The sequence below is a fragment of the Echeneis naucrates genome, chromosome 24, assembly GCF_900963305.1.
Source record: "Echeneis naucrates chromosome 24, fEcheNa1.1, whole genome shotgun sequence".
NCBI classification, from domain to species: domain Eukaryota; kingdom Metazoa; phylum Chordata; class Actinopteri; order Carangiformes; family Echeneidae; genus Echeneis; species Echeneis naucrates.
In genome coordinates, this window is record NC_042534.1 from 19,380,434 (window position 1) to 19,396,076 (window position 15,643).

A 15,643-nucleotide genomic window follows, 5' to 3' on the forward strand; every position below is an offset into this window, starting at 1 on the left:
GAGACATTGAATGGCAGTCAAACCATTAAGGCCACATGGCTTAAAAATGGTTTAACAACTGTGAATAAACAATTAAGGGGTCACTTAGTCCAGATTTCTCTCACAGTCTGAATATACTTTTATCCTGCCTAGTGATGTGCAATTCTTAAACAAATTGTTCAAAACTCAAGGGTCATCTTCATGAGTCATGATTCCTCAGCTCTGTTAACTCGTTCATTGACTCATTCCTGCCTGACTAGGTGTTCGAAGCACTTCATGAGGATGGGAGAGAGTGCTACTGGACGGTAGACATTGTGGCAGAAGGGACTGGAATGATGGTGTAGGCTTTGAGGCATGTGGGGACAATAGCCTGGCTGAGTATGGCGTTGAAGATGTCCGTGAAGATTTTGCTGAGTTCATTGGCAGTCTCTTTACATATGTTAATCCTGCTGAGGGATCTCCTCATGGTAACCGGGGGCAGTGTCAACACCTGGTTGCCAGGAAGGGGTAGGGTCTTCTATTCTTGGGTGTTGTTGTGTGCCTCAAAATGGTTGAAGAAGTTGTTCAGCTCGTTCGGCAGAGTGGTGAAAGTGTTGGTGGTCTGTGGTGTGGGTTTATAGTCTGTAATGGTCTGTATCCCTTGCCACAGGCTCTGTGTGTCTCTGCTGTCACTGAAGTAATGAGCAAACCTCTTGGAGTACTGGTTCTTTGCATCTCTGATGCCATGTGACAAGTTGGCCCTTGCTGTTCACAGGCCACCATCTTGAAACAATTGAAACATTGGTGAGTGACTCATAAACTCAAGTCAGTAAAAAGAATTGATCGAGTTTACAATCTAAATCCTGTCTCCCTCCTAAGCCATTCCTACTCAGTTTGACAGTTCTTTTCTGTTTGGTGTCAAGTTCTTCCTCCAGTCGGCCAAAAACCACTGGACCTTCTCTCTTACGTCACCGGTCAACTCCGCTGCGCCGTGTTCCGTGCGCATGCGCGCAGGTTACGGAGTCGTTCAATGTTTTTATTGCAGCTTTCTTGCTTCTGGGAAGTGGAGTTACCGCAAAATGGAAAGTACAGCACTAGTAGCGTGTCTTGTAGGCCTAATTCTTTCCTTAGTATCACCCACAGAGGCGTCCCCCAGGCAGCTGGTTACGGTAAGCGAATATTCAGCTAAGACCATGATGTTGATGTTAGCGTAGCGTTAGCCTACTGGCCCATTTCCTGGATAACCTGACTGAGAGAAATAATGGTATTATCCTCATGTCTGTTTATGTTGTTTACATGTTATTTTAAATTAATGCCCCCTGTAGGAAAATATCCTGATTAACGTGACAACAGGGACGTTGGCGGATGCTCAGCTGCAGGACTCCAACAACTTGCAGGTGTACAGTACAAGTCTCTAACTAATTAAACTGTCGTCCAGATCGAGATGTAATTTATTTTTTATTTCATAAATTAACAAATCAGCCATGGGTCAACACTGTGTTGTCTTTCAGATACACTTAAACATATCGGTGAGTGAAGAGCAGGTGTTGGTCAATGACATCCCAGTGGAATTGTCAGGGGTCACCAGGTTCAACTGCCAAGCACTGCTCTGTAAGTCGTCACTAATTATGACGGGTACGGGTGTATTAGCGCTTTTATTTAATCATATTTCAATCATTCTACATCCCCTTCTCTCTGCAGAGCCTGCAAATTGTAATTTTAAAATCCATTTAGTGCTCACTTTTTCATCATTTGCATGACCATACCCCCAAATACATCACAGATCTGTTTTACCAACACACCAGGTCCTTTGCCCTGGCTCTGTTGGTCTATAGGTCGAGGGTGATGGTGTGTTCCAATGAACCTCTGGAATAGGCTCACATTACATTTGAGATCATTTAATTAATCTTGTGTTTTCTTTTGGCCTCTTATATTTTATTCTTTTAATTGTGAAGCACTTTGCAACTAGTGTTTGTGAGGTGTCATAAGTAAAGGTAAATGAAACCATGATTATTTAAATCACATCATTTGTTCTTGATTGGCTTAAATCATCAATTCAAGCTGATATGCCTCTTTCCAGTGGAGACCATCAATGGGAGCCGTGAGTTTGAATCTGGGGAAGTGGTGTCCACCATTACTCGGGTGATGGTGAGCCAGAACCGGCTCTACAGTGATTCAGAGGAGGTGGTGGCTCTGCAGGTGTTCAGTGAAGTGATAGAGATGGAGGGCAAAGAGGTATACAGTTATAAATACCGATTTTGTAGTTTCAATGCATTACTGATCAGTTTGATTAGTTTGTAAAATTGCAAAAGCAGTCTATTCAGGTGTCTTTGGAAAAATATTTGGAATTGAACTGTTTGGGTATGATTGCACACTATTTGGTTTTAAATATTCAGGTTCAACAGCCTGACATGTGTGAGGTGAAGCTACTGATGAGCCCAGACTTCCAGAAGCTGGCTCAGTTCACCAATATCTACCCCATTCGACACAGTGAGATCTTCAGGGTTCCCAGGGAGAACGATGTGGTGGTTATAAATCCACCAGGCCCTGGAAAAAGTATGAAATGTGGCACTTTATCCATTATCCATCCTAATTCTTGTTTGTATACACATTAAAGAGCATATGATTTTTTTCCTCTACCCTTTTTAAATCAGATGGAGATCAACTGGTCTCTCACACCACAAGTCAGTACCCCCCAAAGCACACAGAGACCACTCAGGAGGAGATTGCTGCTCCTGGAAAGCTTCCAGAGACGCCTCTGCGTATGGACCCTGGCCTGCTGTATGATGTCAGATATGATGATGGCCTTGATGAACGAGAACCGAGCCCAGCAGATCAGATTCAGATGGAATTGCCTCCCAGAGAACTCATACCATCTTTCTCTGTAAGTTAAATGTAATGAGAAATGTAACTGGCGAGAAGCATAAACTGTTTCCAAAAGCAGGAGCTGCATCGACGGGGATGTGGTCTATGAATGTCTGGTCCTTTGTAGGCGTTATACACCATAAATTTACAGTTGAAATTAAGACAGTCTGCTCTCTGGCGAATTTTAGCTCTGTTTCATTATCTCACACCACCCTTGTTGTTGCATGGCGAATATCTAGCAATGTAATGGGAGCTTTAAGCAGCTAGTACTTCAGCCATGTGCCACACTTCCAGGCAGATTTACTAAATGTATTATGTATTTTACTGTTAAAACGTAGACAGACACACAGAGACAGAAATATATGGACATATGGATATTAAATTGCGGCACTCTAATAGCAAACTACTCATTGTATAATTTTTAATGATGGTTGATATTTATTTAAGAGCCATAAAGAAATTTTTATCATTTTACACACATTACTGTTGTCTTTCGTGCAGTTTATGCCAGATGATCTGCAGTCAGTTCTTATTCATAGTGTTTTGTTTTCTATTCTTTAACCTGTCATATTGCCACATTATGTGGAATCATCTAATATGCAAATTGCTGTTCAAGCTCTGTTCAACAGGAAATGCTCAACTCTCTGTGTCCATTCTGTTTTCAGACCATGTGTCAGTGGGTGGAGCAAGTGAGAGAGCGTCTCAGGCGCTTTTGCTCCGAGTCACTTCCTCTTTTCTTCCTTGTCATGTGGGTGGTGGTGATCGGCGTGGTTGGGTCAGCGGTCATAGTCAAGATCTTGGATATATTCTTTCCAACTTATGAACACAAGTAAGTTTGATTCACAAGCCATATACCCTGCACTCAACAATATAAGTGAGCAGACCATTATGATCATTACTTTAATTACTATTACTATTTTCCCCATTTTTCAAAGGCACGTTTTCCATCTAAACCCGGTCACTCTGGTTCCAGAGGATGAAAAGCACACTCTGTTGGAGAACATCGAGATAGAAGCAGAGGGAGAAGAGAAGAAGCCTTGAAGGGGCCTGGCCCTTTGCTTTGATTTCAGTTTGTAATTGGGTTACAATGTTACTTTTTCAGCATGGCCTGATTTTTTTCCCCCCTTGCTTTTCTCTCTAGTTTACCTTCTAAGCACAAAAGCTATGAACATGGGTGGTTAAAAGTTATTTGATTGACTGAACTCAGTCTCCAGGTTAGTATTATGTGTATCCCTCAGAATTTATTATGTGGTCAGCTAGAGCTGTATATTGATGCTAACTGAGAGCAGTCATATGAAGGCCCACTCAGCATCTGTGCATTCAGAAATGAAATGATCACAGACTTTGCTCCTACAGGTGCCCAAACAGAGTTTTGTGAAGTCACAAATGATTGCACTTTGATTCTTATCTGTAAAAGTAACAAGTTACTTTTTAGGAGCTATGACCTTGAGTACTGTTGTTTTTCTTAACTCCAAAACAAAACACTTCTCAGCCTGGTTACAGATAATTTTTTGAGTTGAGTGAAGTGACTGTTGGAGAGTCATATCATCATGAATCCACAAGCCCGAAGGTCACTTGTTCAACAACAAATCATGTTTTTACTTGCGTGTAGTCCATTCGAATGAACACATCAAATTTGACTGTCAGGCTGACAATGCCCATTATTTGGTAGTTATAGGAAGTGTTTTACCCTTGAGTACTGTCTCTATACAGTTCCCAAATGCCACACAACTCCATTAGGCAGTTAAATATTGCATCTCATTTCTAGTGTCTCCTTTGCTTCACCTGGGTTACTGGAAGAAGACAAATTCTTGGAGTTAGGATTGTAGAGTAAGAACCCACAATCTTTTCTTTCTTTGGTTCTGAGACACCATGGTGTGGAGTTTCCATTTATGCACTTTTTTCAGACTGATCTCAAGTGAAATGGACTTTGCACACTGTTGCTGAATCGCTCCCTGCTGGACTGTGTGAGAACTACTTCAAATTTAGCATTGAATTTAAACAAATATTAAAATTTTACACATTGGAACAAAAGTATTAAAGCAGAACACCCCTGACCAGTGGAGGCTACAGGAATTCAGCACTTAATGTTACACAAGAGAAGATGGCATCTTCCCTTGCATTGAATTAAATGTTTGTTCGAACATTATTATGAACACAGATACAGAAAGACTGTGTATCTAGCAGGCCATACTCTTTTTCGCACATTCTGTGCCCCACTGCAGAGTAGTGAAGAAAACTGTATGCGTTTTTTCAATTGTACTATCTAAATGCCACTAATGTCACTTTGAGGCCTATTGTCCACAGCTGAGGTTCACATGCTTATTGCCATTAATCACAGCATCTTAGTGACTGTTTTATGGAACCAAACTGAAGACAGGGATTATAATTCATTTTACTCTTCTGTTTGATGTCCGTTTTGTACTGGAGGATGAAAATGAGGTTCAGATTTCTGTGTACTCTAAATTAATTCAAACATGTTGATATGAGTGGACAAATCTGTGTAAGGAATCTGCACAAACTGGAGATTTCTTTCAGTGGTTACTCTCAAAGATTTATTGACCGAAATGACTGCGATTATAAGCCCCCCCACCAGACTGTATTTGAAAGACTGAGATTATAAGCCCCCCCACCAGACTGTATTTGAGAGACTGAGCAGACAGAGCAGGTGGATGATGGTTTCATTGTTTCAAAACTCAACTTGTGTTGGTTTGTTTTTTGTTCTTTCAGAATTAAATTGTTACACTTAAAAACACCCTGAAAACATGAGCTGGTGTAACTGAGACTTTGTATTCCTCATGGTTCAGTTCAGCTGCAGGATGCATGATGTGCTACATTAATTACGGTGCATGTGTAGTGTAGCTTGGAATTGCAGTTTGCTGTTCTGTCAGCAGGTCATACATTACAATTAGGAAACTGCATGACTCAAAACACCTCAACCTGTGAAGTGTACACTCACGGTTCAAGTGATAAATTTCATACAACAAAATGTTATAGAGGATACTGAATTAGCCTGTAAGGCAGAAAATGCTAGGCATGATGTGTTGCTGAAAATAAAATATTTTTCATTGATGTTTGTGTAAAATGTATAAATTACAGCTGGACTAAATTTCTAGTGATGCTGTACTTTCCTGATGACCATCAGATTGTCAGATAATTGTGGTTGTAAAAACAGAAGAACATTATATCCATGCTGAAGCATCAACAAGGGGCTGATGCAACATTACAAAAGGCAGTAACAGCACAGTCAAGATTTTTCTTTAGCTTAAACTGGGTAGATCCTTCTTGCTTAATTATGTCATTAATACACAACTGTTCACACAGATTTTCCCCTCATCTTTATTGCCAATATCCCCTTGCTCCATAATGTTTGTACACGAGGGTCCCAGTTTACACATAGGTGTGCCCTATTTTCCTCCTTTTGTGTTTTTACACGTAGGAAGTGGCAATAGGTATAAATGAGGCTAAAAAAACATTTTTCTAAAATGTGTATTTTGTTTTCATGAATAATTATGTGTGCAAAAATACCAATATATCAGAAATGGGATCCAGTTATCCTGATCTGTGTGTGAGCCTCAATCAAAATTGTTTGGGCTGTAGGGAATATACATTCTTTTTAATCAATCTATATTCATGAAAACATTGGAAGTCTGCAAGCCAGGAGAGCATGCAGCAACTGTGCAGTCAGTGTCTGAAATCTGCTAATTAAACAAAATTCAGTTTTGGTATTGCATAATTAAAATCAGCTACTTTAATCCACCAGTTCATCAGGATGAGTCTGAAATAATCTGTCTAGATTTTAAAACAATTTACAACAGTTGCCATTTTCAAGTGCACTTATCTAGTACTTGATGCAATAACCACGACACAGACACCCATGCTAACACACCCACACATATACACAGCCTCCATTCAGTTACACATTCAGACACAGATGATATTTTTCAGCAGGACCCAAACTCTTCAATCCACTTCTCGTATTTCTCCAGGTCAGCTGCAGACACAGATTTGGAGACTTTCTTCAGAGCTGATTCAAAGTCGCCCATAGTGGTGGGCATGTGCATCTCATCCCGGGAAATGTTGCGAATCTCCTCTGGTGTTAGGCCCTCGATTCTTCGCCTCATGGCCATCAAAGAGGCATCCCTATACCATCAAACAACAAGTTGATTTAACCAATTTGAAATAGTTTTTACAAAAAGTTATCTCAACACAGGAATAGGACATCATGTATCTAGTGAAGATTCAATATGGATCTTATACTGTGCTTGAATGTGCAGTTTTGTTTCTGTGCTCTTTGCAAAAGAAGCTACTGTGCAGATAATCAACTTTATCCTTATGAATGGCTTGACCTGCACACGTTGGTGATGTCAGCTCCAGAGTAACCCTCCATCTGATCTGCAATCTTCTCCAAATCCACATCACTTGCCAGCTCCAGTTCCTTCAGGTTGATCCTAAGCAGCTCCACTCGCCCCTTGGCTGCAAACAGAAAGACAACACTACGTGAGCCATCAAGAGAGCTAATTTTTCGATTGACACCTCGCCACAGAAACCATGATTAAAGTTGTACTCCTAACTTGCTCTGGGTTCCCTGCAAGTCCTGTCTACAGTTTTCCATTTGTTCTGTGGTATAAAACTGACTGCAAAGTAGTTTCAGGAATATGCATCAGTCCAGCATATTCCTAAGCTCTACAGATAGTAAGGGTACAATTACCATTCATATTTATGTTTGAACTCAAAAACATATTTTTGACATTGAATAAAAATACAGGATAGATAGATCTGTAGTAAAATTTAATTGTCAAGTGGGAATGAAATGAGGAATTACTATACTTGAAGGCAGAGGGATGTAGATCCTCTTCTCCAACCGCCTCCTCAGAGCTTCATCTATGTCCCATGGGAAGTTGGTGGCAGCTAGGACCATGACCATTTTTGATGGGTCATCATTTTCTGATGCACCACCTACACCTAGGCTCCAGCAACAAAAGTGATAAATTATTCCATCAAGAGGTTACTGTCGAAGACATTTCTAATACATTATTCAGTGTTAAAAAGATGTCATTGGTGTTTTACCATCCATCTGCACCAGCAGCTCTGCCTTGACTCTCCGACTAGCCTCATGTTCCTCTGAGGTTCCTCTGCGGCTGCACATGGAGTCAATTTCATCAATGAAGATTGTGGTCGGAGCATAAAAACGTGCCTACATAATGACAAACACAATCACTGAATACAGGAGGTGTCTCAAAGGAGACATGATTTGTTGTCACTGCTAAGCAATCAGCTGGATTTAGGAAGCAAAAATAGAAGTACTGAAATTACTTCTAAAAAGAACAACATAAATTATTCATACAAACCTTTGCTCTCCATAAATTCCTTCATACAAACCTTTATGATAATACTTTTTTTGTTTTGATTTTAGCTTTATCTGTGCTCCACTGAAGACAGCCATAATTGAAAAAGAATACCACTAAACTATCCTCATATGTATGCCCCACATGTTGCTGATGCTGAACATGCAGAGAAACGTTAAAGACCCCCTAACCCAAAAATTGAGTTTTCCAAATTATTAACATGTCTATGTAGTGTTTGGGTTCTGCTACAAGACATTTCAGCTTCAAAGTCTATAATGCGTGCCATAACTGAGCATTTTAGATTTGAAAATGCAGTTTCAAAACCAGATCTGAAAAAGTTGGATTCAGTTTTTCAGCTCCTCAGTTGGATTTCATACGTCACAAGTCCTAGCAACCAATCCCGTGGATTTTCTTTCCCAGTTCATTTACATAATATATGCAAAGACTGGAATGCGGGAGCAACGTAAAAGACAGCAATGGCGAACAATTGCTCTGTGTTTGGGTGTGAAGAGGCTAATCGTGATACCAGCCTTCATCTTTCACCAAAGGATGATACTGCGGGAGAAATGGTTGCAATTTATTTGGAATGATAATGTCCCCGAAAACATTCCAGCTAAAACGTGGGTCTGCAGCAAGCATTTTGATAATAGCTGCTTCTTGAATCTGGCATAAAAACAGATGGGTTTTGCCACAAAGCTCATCTTGAAGCATGATGCTTTTTCTTCCTGGGGTTGCGACAACGGTTGAGAGCTGACGCGACGCAGCGCACCGCTGTTACCGAGCAACCCAGATCAGGCAGTGGCGGTGGGCGGGCAGAAGTCTGATGCATTTGCATATTCACAAATAGTCATAAAACCTGAATTTTTCAATGATTTAAAAAAAAAAAAAAACATTTTGTGGGAAAGCAATTTCAATCAAAAAAAAAATAGTCATAGCAAAGCATTTTTACACATTTAAAATTTTTGGGTTGGGGGGTCTTTAAATATTCTTTTAATAACCATTGACATGAAAATCCTGAAAAAGTTATGACCCACTGCACATGAGCCTACCATTTCAAACAGAAGGCGGACTAATTTCTCTGATTCCCCTCTGTACTTGGAAGTGAGAGTAGATGAGGAGACGTTAAAGAATGTGGTCCTGCATTCGGTAGCAACCGCTTTTGCTAAAAGCGTTTTCCCTGTGCCTGGAGGTCCCACCATGAGCACTCCCTAAAGTAAGAGATGAGTAATATGAAAGAGTGACACAAAAGAATGCATTAAATAAATTCAAATATCTAACTCAATACCTTCCATGGTCTTCGTATGCCTTTGAAAAATGCTGGCATCCACATTGGCAGCACAACTGCTTCTTTCAGCAGTTTTTTTGCATCTCCCAAGTCTGCAATATTGTCCCTAAGCAAACAGGTCAGACAGAGGCTGGGTTGAGCAGTTCACATGTAAACCACACCCTACCAATACTTCCTTAACACAGATCTTAGAGTAAAACTTCAAATTGATGTTTCTTACTTCTACGTGCCATTTTTACATTCAAAAAGAAAAAATTACTATGAAGTCAAAATGACAAACAGTTCATGATTTGGACAAGCTTCATGATTTAAATATAACAGGTTGTTTGCATTTGAAAAAGGTTGCACTTAAACTTATTTTCTTCTTCAGAGAAATGTTATACCGCCAATATTTTCTTTAGTGATGCATATAAATATTACCAGTTAAAACATTAAACATCGCAGCTTAGCCATAATGATACCGCAATCCCTGTAATTGAAGTCAGTGAGTGATCTCTGGCCTGCCATGTGCCCTGTGGCATTATACTGTTTTTAATAGTTGTAATGACTGTGGGATTCATGGCCCTTCTTGCTTTGCTTGTTCTACGGAGCGTTGTGTTGATTCCAAACCCCTTACATTTTACAGATAGTGAGGAGCTTTAAACTGAGGCTTTTGTCTTGAGAAACAGTGTGAATTGTGGCTATCAAGTCAGTTTGCTGCTGCCACGAACCAGATCCTTGGGGCAAAAATCATGATATTTATCAATTTAAAACTGGATCCACAACCAGCTACATGCACTGGAGATGTGGCAATAATGACAAGCTGGTGACTGGTGAGTCACACTGATCCAATTGGTCCCATTAATCAATTAATGTGAATGAAAGAACCAATTACGTTATACCATATTTTTGTTGCAGAAACAAATCCTTAAACGTAGAAAAACTAAAACTACAAAACAAAAGTCAGTGTCGTATTAGTTTAAAGTGGTTGTGGTTGGTGACACTGGGCTGTAGGAATAAAAGTTTACTTGACTATCCTACAGTAGTCGGAACTACTGAACTACTTTGTGCAAAATGTGTCCTGAAGTGATGTAAGTATTGTCTCACCTCTCTCGGTACAACCCGATAGCCAAAGCAGAGACTTTGAGGTTATTTGATACACATCTTATCTATAGGCCACATGACGCAACCTTTTATCTTGTTGTAACATTGTTGATTATGCCTCTTATAGCCTAATTAAAATTGCTATTTAAATTTGGCCTGTTTTAATTTAAAAATCATTCCTTTCAGTGTACATTGATGACAAAAAACTGAGCAAACAGTTCAGATTCTTTCCTACTCACACATTAATTTTGATGAATTAATTTAATCTCTGTTAGGAACAGAGACAGTTCTGGGACAAATGTTACACAGATGTTAGAAAACATGAACACATCACATGACACGAACAAACAGATCACGTGTGGTAATCAGGCCAAAAAACACAAAACAGCAAAAACATACCATTTTACATTTGGATTTTGAGAAATAATATCTCTTTCCAGTGCCTCCACAAGGTCTTTGTCATATCCCGTCCCCTCAAACTTTTTGACTTCCTTCTCTTGGACTTCTTGGACTGCTTTACTCTAAAAGGGAGGCAAAACACATCACTGTTCCCTAGGTGTCACCCGCATGAGCTTGTTTTCTTTCGGGTAACAAACTGGAATGACAAGCTAGACATGGCTCTAGGTACAAGAGCAGCACATGGATACCGTTTTATCAGAAATGTGAAATTATATATCCAGACAGTTGTGTCTGGATATATAATATCTAACATGAAACAGAAGGAGGTGCCTCCATCCATGTAGTTCACCTTGTCTTCCTTTTTGGCAGAGACCTCCTTTGCATCCTTCTTTTCTTTGCCCTTAGAGGATTTACTCCTGTCTCCATTGGCGGCCCGAGGCGAGTGCCTCTGCTGGGCCCTCATCGCTATGCTCAGACGGTTGTTGGGAGGTTTGCTTTCTTTATAGGGGTTAGCAGGGCGCCTGACAGGACAAGGAGAGGTCCTGCAAAAATAGGAAGCAAAAAATGGATTATAAGTAACAAGTGTAACTGTTTCATTAATCTGTGCATCATGAATACTTATTTGCATTTTACTCTGTTTTTACATGCAGATTGAAATTAGCAACTATTTAAATCTGGTCTCTCGCTTTTTGCAACTCAGATATTTTTGACTTTATGTAAAACACACACACACACAATTCATGTATTTATAAGTCCAAAATATTGTGCTATTCACAATATCAGCTAGGCTGCAGTCACTGCAGTACTGCCAAACTAGTAATGAGTGATGCAATTTTATTTGGATTTAATGACCAAGACCAAACAAAGGCATTAGAAAGGTAAAAATTTTTGAAAATGACTTCTACTCCACACTGTCTGAAGAAATACAAGACAAGTGTAGTCATGCAGCTGGGAGGGGGGGGGGGGTTAACAAAAAATGGAGGCTCTGTGCAATGGACAGGCCACCTTCCTGGAGTGCAGAGCAGGAACATACCAGCCCCACACCAGGGGCTCAAATTTGCTAATCTCAATCATGTGACTAGTTCAGACTATTGTTCAGAAAAATAACTAATACATACCCACATCACAAATTCATGAACTGAAAAGTTGCACGGTTTACACACACACACAAAAAAAGTTTAGAAAATCTAAATTAATTGAGGCAATAAAGAAAATGTATTTAAACAATACATGTAAATAATAAACTTCCATACCTCTGCTCCACATGTACAGGCCTTGTTTCACAAACATCATGATTACTGGGTTTAGAAGATGTGTCGAGTTGAAAGTTCTCGAGAGTAGACATGATATCCTGAACCTGTCGATTCTCCTCATTGATTTCCTGCCACAACTGAGAGACAAGCATATATTTGAGATTCCAAATTTCCTCCAATTGATCTGATAAGTTTTTAGTGTCATATTTACCTGCTGCCATCTCTGCTGAAAACTGCTATCCCGCACAGTGTACATATACTTCTTGATTTGTTCTAGCAAACCACAATAAAGGACGCTGGCTGAGTTGTAGTTTCCCAGTAAGGCATATTCGCGGGCAAGCTTAACATTTTCACTGATTTCTCGAAGACTCATGCTGTTGTAGAAGCAGACACATCAGTTCAGACCACCAAAGCAATGCAAAGTGCTTTGCATTAACTAGCATTTGAGATGACAAAGACTAACTCTGGCCATGGATAACATTCGGGATGCAAGCTTCAAATGGGACATTCCCAGAGGGAAGTGTCATCAGCGGGTTGCAACAGAGACATGGATAGACTGTAAGAGTCATGGAAAGCCACAGAAGTGGACATCCTCTGGCCATACCCCATGCTGATGACCGCTTCATTGTGAACAGTGTCCTGTGGAACTGAATGATTAATGACACTCGACTTCAGGCCCCTTTAAGGGGAGTGAAAGTCACCTGAGTGTCATGGCAGACCATTCAAAACCGCTTACATCAGCATGGTCGGTGTGCTAGATGACCAGCAAGGGTACCTGACTACACCACTGCACAAGCGTCATTGTTTTGCATGGGCCAGGGAGTATTTGCGTTGGATGAGGAACCAGTAGGGCTAAGTGCGATTCTCTGAGAAAAGTCGATTTACATTGACCAGAAATGATCGCCACCAATGTTGTGGAGAGTTCCAGGAGAACACTATCAGCCGCTGTTGTCATGAAACAAGCCTTTGGAGGTAGCAGTGTTAGCCTGGGCAGGTTGTCTAGTCACTACAGAACTGCCATGCACTTTGTGAATGGTACTGTGACAAACAAATATAACGTTAGCCGCATGACCCGCATGAGCAACACACGCCTGATTTCATCTTCATGAATAGATATCATGGATGACAATGCCCCAGCTAATCAAGGTCACGTCATCAGGGAACATTTCATTTGGCCTCCACTTTGTCAAGATCTAAGTCCCTTAGAAAAACTAGGGTTAGGGATGTGTCTCTACATGACGATTCAGCTAGGAATTGCCAAGTTGTCATGTATCTGCACCCCAGAACCTTAATGACCCTAGGGCAGCCCTTCAAAAAGTTGAATGTCATGCTTCAGCAGGCAATACGTCAACTTGTGAACAGCATGGGATATCACCTGCATGCACAACACAGGCCTGATTTAATCTTCAGGAATACTTATCATGGATGACAATGCTCAAGTTAACCAAGGTGGCATCATCAGGGAAGAGCCACTAGAGGCTGGGGTACCTCAAATGAACTGGCCTGTACTTTCTCTACATCTAAGAACTCAGCTGTTCCCAGCTAACCCCAGAACCTTAATGACCCTTGGGTAGCCCTTCAGAAAAGTTTGACATGGTCCCACGCTGCAAGATTTGATCACTTAATGTTTTCATTCTTCTGTGTGTGTTGCATTCAGGCACATCCAAGGTGTGGGATGGCCTATTAATAAACTATTACTTTAAAGGCATGTATTCTTGTCGATAAATAATTATTATCATCCCCGTTAACATACACGACAAAGCTGGTTAGCTCAGTTAACCAATATATCCAGGTTACATATCCAGCTATGAAGATGTTCATGTGAAAACAGATTCACTACAAAACTGTTAATTCTCTTTGGGGGTCTTTCAGGTTTTTTTATTTGCAGGAAAGATATCAGACTGGTGCATTACCAATTTTCGTGCGTGTGCCAGAGTTGCCCTTCCTACGGATAAAGATGCAGAAGACACTTTATCCCAGTGGTGGAAAAAAAAAAAACTAAGTAAAAATGAAAGTTTTAAAACTATCATGCAGAAATATGGGGAGGCATCTTTTCCGATTCAGCTCTCTTCGAGTCTTAAGCAGTGGAGGGAAACTTCCCCTACCCCCACCCTCTTAATTACACCTTCCATCACATAGCTAAGGAAAGGCGCACTATACATCACTGTTATACACAGCACGTTCAGATACTCAATGAAACCCAACCTAACGTTATGGTGAGTGTTGCTCCGTTTCTTGCTCGTGGATTTGCAGTGTCGCCCAGTGTCGCTGCTAATCCTAAAATGTTTGCATGACGGCACACTTTACAGCCAAAAAGTTCGAGCTCCTACTATTTAACGACTGGCTTCCCCGTTACTGTTACAAAACACAAAGTTAACTCTCAGACAAAGCTAGGACCGTTCACTCTACCTGTTGACGTTGATTCTACTCTGCCATAATTCGATTTTCCAGGCGGGTGGATGAGCTCCTCTCTGCTACAATCCAACAACATTTAAAGGCCATAGTTTCACAAAATCGACAAAACACGACTGTTCATTTAAGTCTGCTTGGCCGAAACGCGAGGAATTCATACACAAAACCAGTTTGTATCAGGTTTACACTCAACTTTTCGGTTGGACTCACGCAGCTGTCCCGCAGAGGTTTTTGTGACGAGTTCCGCTGTGGTAGTTCAAAGAGTAACAATTTACTGACGGCAACCAACTACAGCCCGCCCCACCCCTGACTATCAAAATAAAACTGAATAACTTTCTTTTTCTTTTTCTTTTTCTTTTCTTCTTCTTCTTCTTCTTCTTCTTCTTCTTCTTCTTCTTCTTCTTCTTCTTCTTCTTCTTCTTCTTCTTCTTCTTCTTCTTCTTCTTCTTCTTCTTCTTCTTCTTCTTCTTCTTCTTCTTCTTCTTCTTCTTCTTCTTCTTCTTCTTCTTCTTCTTCTTCTTCTTCTTCTTCTTCTTCTTCTTCTTCTTCTTCTTCTTCTTCTTCTTCTTCTTCTTCTTCTTCTTTTCCTGGATTTAATGGCGGTTGGCAAAAAACGTTATGGTGCACTACCGCCACCGATTGGTATGGAGTGTGGACTGAGAGCGTGACTTAATCGTATGAACTAAGGAAACTTAGATAATTATATCAAGCAAAATCAATGAAAATTGAACGAATGTTATGGAACAATTAAATTCACAAAATAACTAGTTATAACACATTAAAAAGAATTTAATCAATTTCCCCTGTTTGCCCTCCAAGGCCTTGTAGGCTGATAGATCAGTAAAATCTTAAAATAGCTGTGTCAAAAAAGCACTCAACATATTGTATTTATATATTTATTGTATTGTATTTTGCGAATATTTTTGTGGTAACTCTTTTATTCTCTACAGCAGGCTGGTGGTGATGCTCGTGACCTGGGTGGTGGTTGTTGAGTTCCCAAAGTGAACTCGGACATTTGTTTGAAGGATGCAGGAGATGTC

At 40.3% G+C, this 15,643-nt stretch overlaps 2 protein-coding genes across 7 annotated transcripts; one reads left to right on the forward strand and one right to left on the reverse strand.

The window, feature by feature from the left end:
- The first annotated feature begins 970 nt into the window (after positions 1-970).
- Positions 971-5,895, forward strand: ginm1 (glycoprotein integral membrane 1). Its single transcript, XM_029496325.1, has 8 exons — positions 971-1,127; positions 1,284-1,355; positions 1,470-1,569; positions 2,039-2,193; positions 2,355-2,514; positions 2,613-2,842; positions 3,489-3,652; positions 3,759-5,895. Exons 1-8 carry the CDS (start codon positions 1,038-1,040, stop codon positions 3,862-3,864), a joined length of 1,077 nt encoding a protein of 358 aa, XP_029352185.1. The 5' UTR covers positions 971-1,037; the 3' UTR covers positions 3,865-5,895.
- katna1 (katanin p60 (ATPase containing) subunit A 1) lies at positions 5,261-15,030 on the reverse strand. 6 transcript variants are annotated; one of them, XM_029496322.1, is made up of 11 exons: positions 14,601-15,030; positions 12,403-12,464; positions 12,192-12,328; positions 11,288-11,480; positions 10,939-11,060; positions 9,457-9,562; positions 9,221-9,379; positions 7,894-8,020; positions 7,654-7,788; positions 7,173-7,299; positions 5,261-6,966 (listed from the first exon to the last, which is right to left on the reverse strand). In XM_029496322.1, the coding sequence occupies exons 1-11, from the start codon at positions 14,680-14,682 to the stop codon at positions 6,768-6,770; spliced, it is 1,449 nt and encodes a 482-aa protein (XP_029352182.1). In that variant the 5' UTR covers positions 14,683-15,030; the 3' UTR covers positions 5,261-6,767. The 6 variants fall into 6 exon arrangements, with proteins under 6 accessions (XP_029352182.1, XP_029352181.1, XP_029352183.1 ...); XM_029496321.1 differs by having other exon boundaries at positions 5,262-6,966; positions 12,403-12,565; positions 14,814-15,030; XM_029496323.1 differs by having other exon boundaries at positions 5,262-6,966; positions 14,797-15,030.
- Positions 15,031-15,643: the final 613 nt, after the last annotated feature.

Coding starts and splice junctions, on each gene's coding strand:
- ginm1 (XM_029496325.1), top strand. CDS start 1,038: ATGGAAAGTACAGCACTAGTAGCGTGTCTTGTAGGCCTAATTCTTTCC. Junction 2,194..2,354: donor TAGAGATGGAGGGCAAAGAG/GTATACAGTTAT, acceptor TTAAATATTCAG/GTTCAACAGCCTGACATGTG. Junction 2,843..3,488: donor AACTCATACCATCTTTCTCT/GTAAGTTAAATG, acceptor TTCTGTTTTCAG/ACCATGTGTCAGTGGGTGGA.
- katna1 (XM_029496321.1), bottom strand. CDS start 12,564: ATGAGTCTTCGAGAAATCAGTGAAAATGTTAAGCTTGCCCGCGAATAT. Junction 12,329..12,402: donor TTCAGCAGAGATGGCAGCAG/GTAAATATGACA, acceptor CTTGTCTCTCAG/TTGTGGCAGGAAATCAATGA. Junction 9,563..10,938: donor CAAAATCCAAATGTAAAATG/GTATGTTTTTGC, acceptor CTGTTTGCTTAG/GGACAATATTGCAGACTTGG.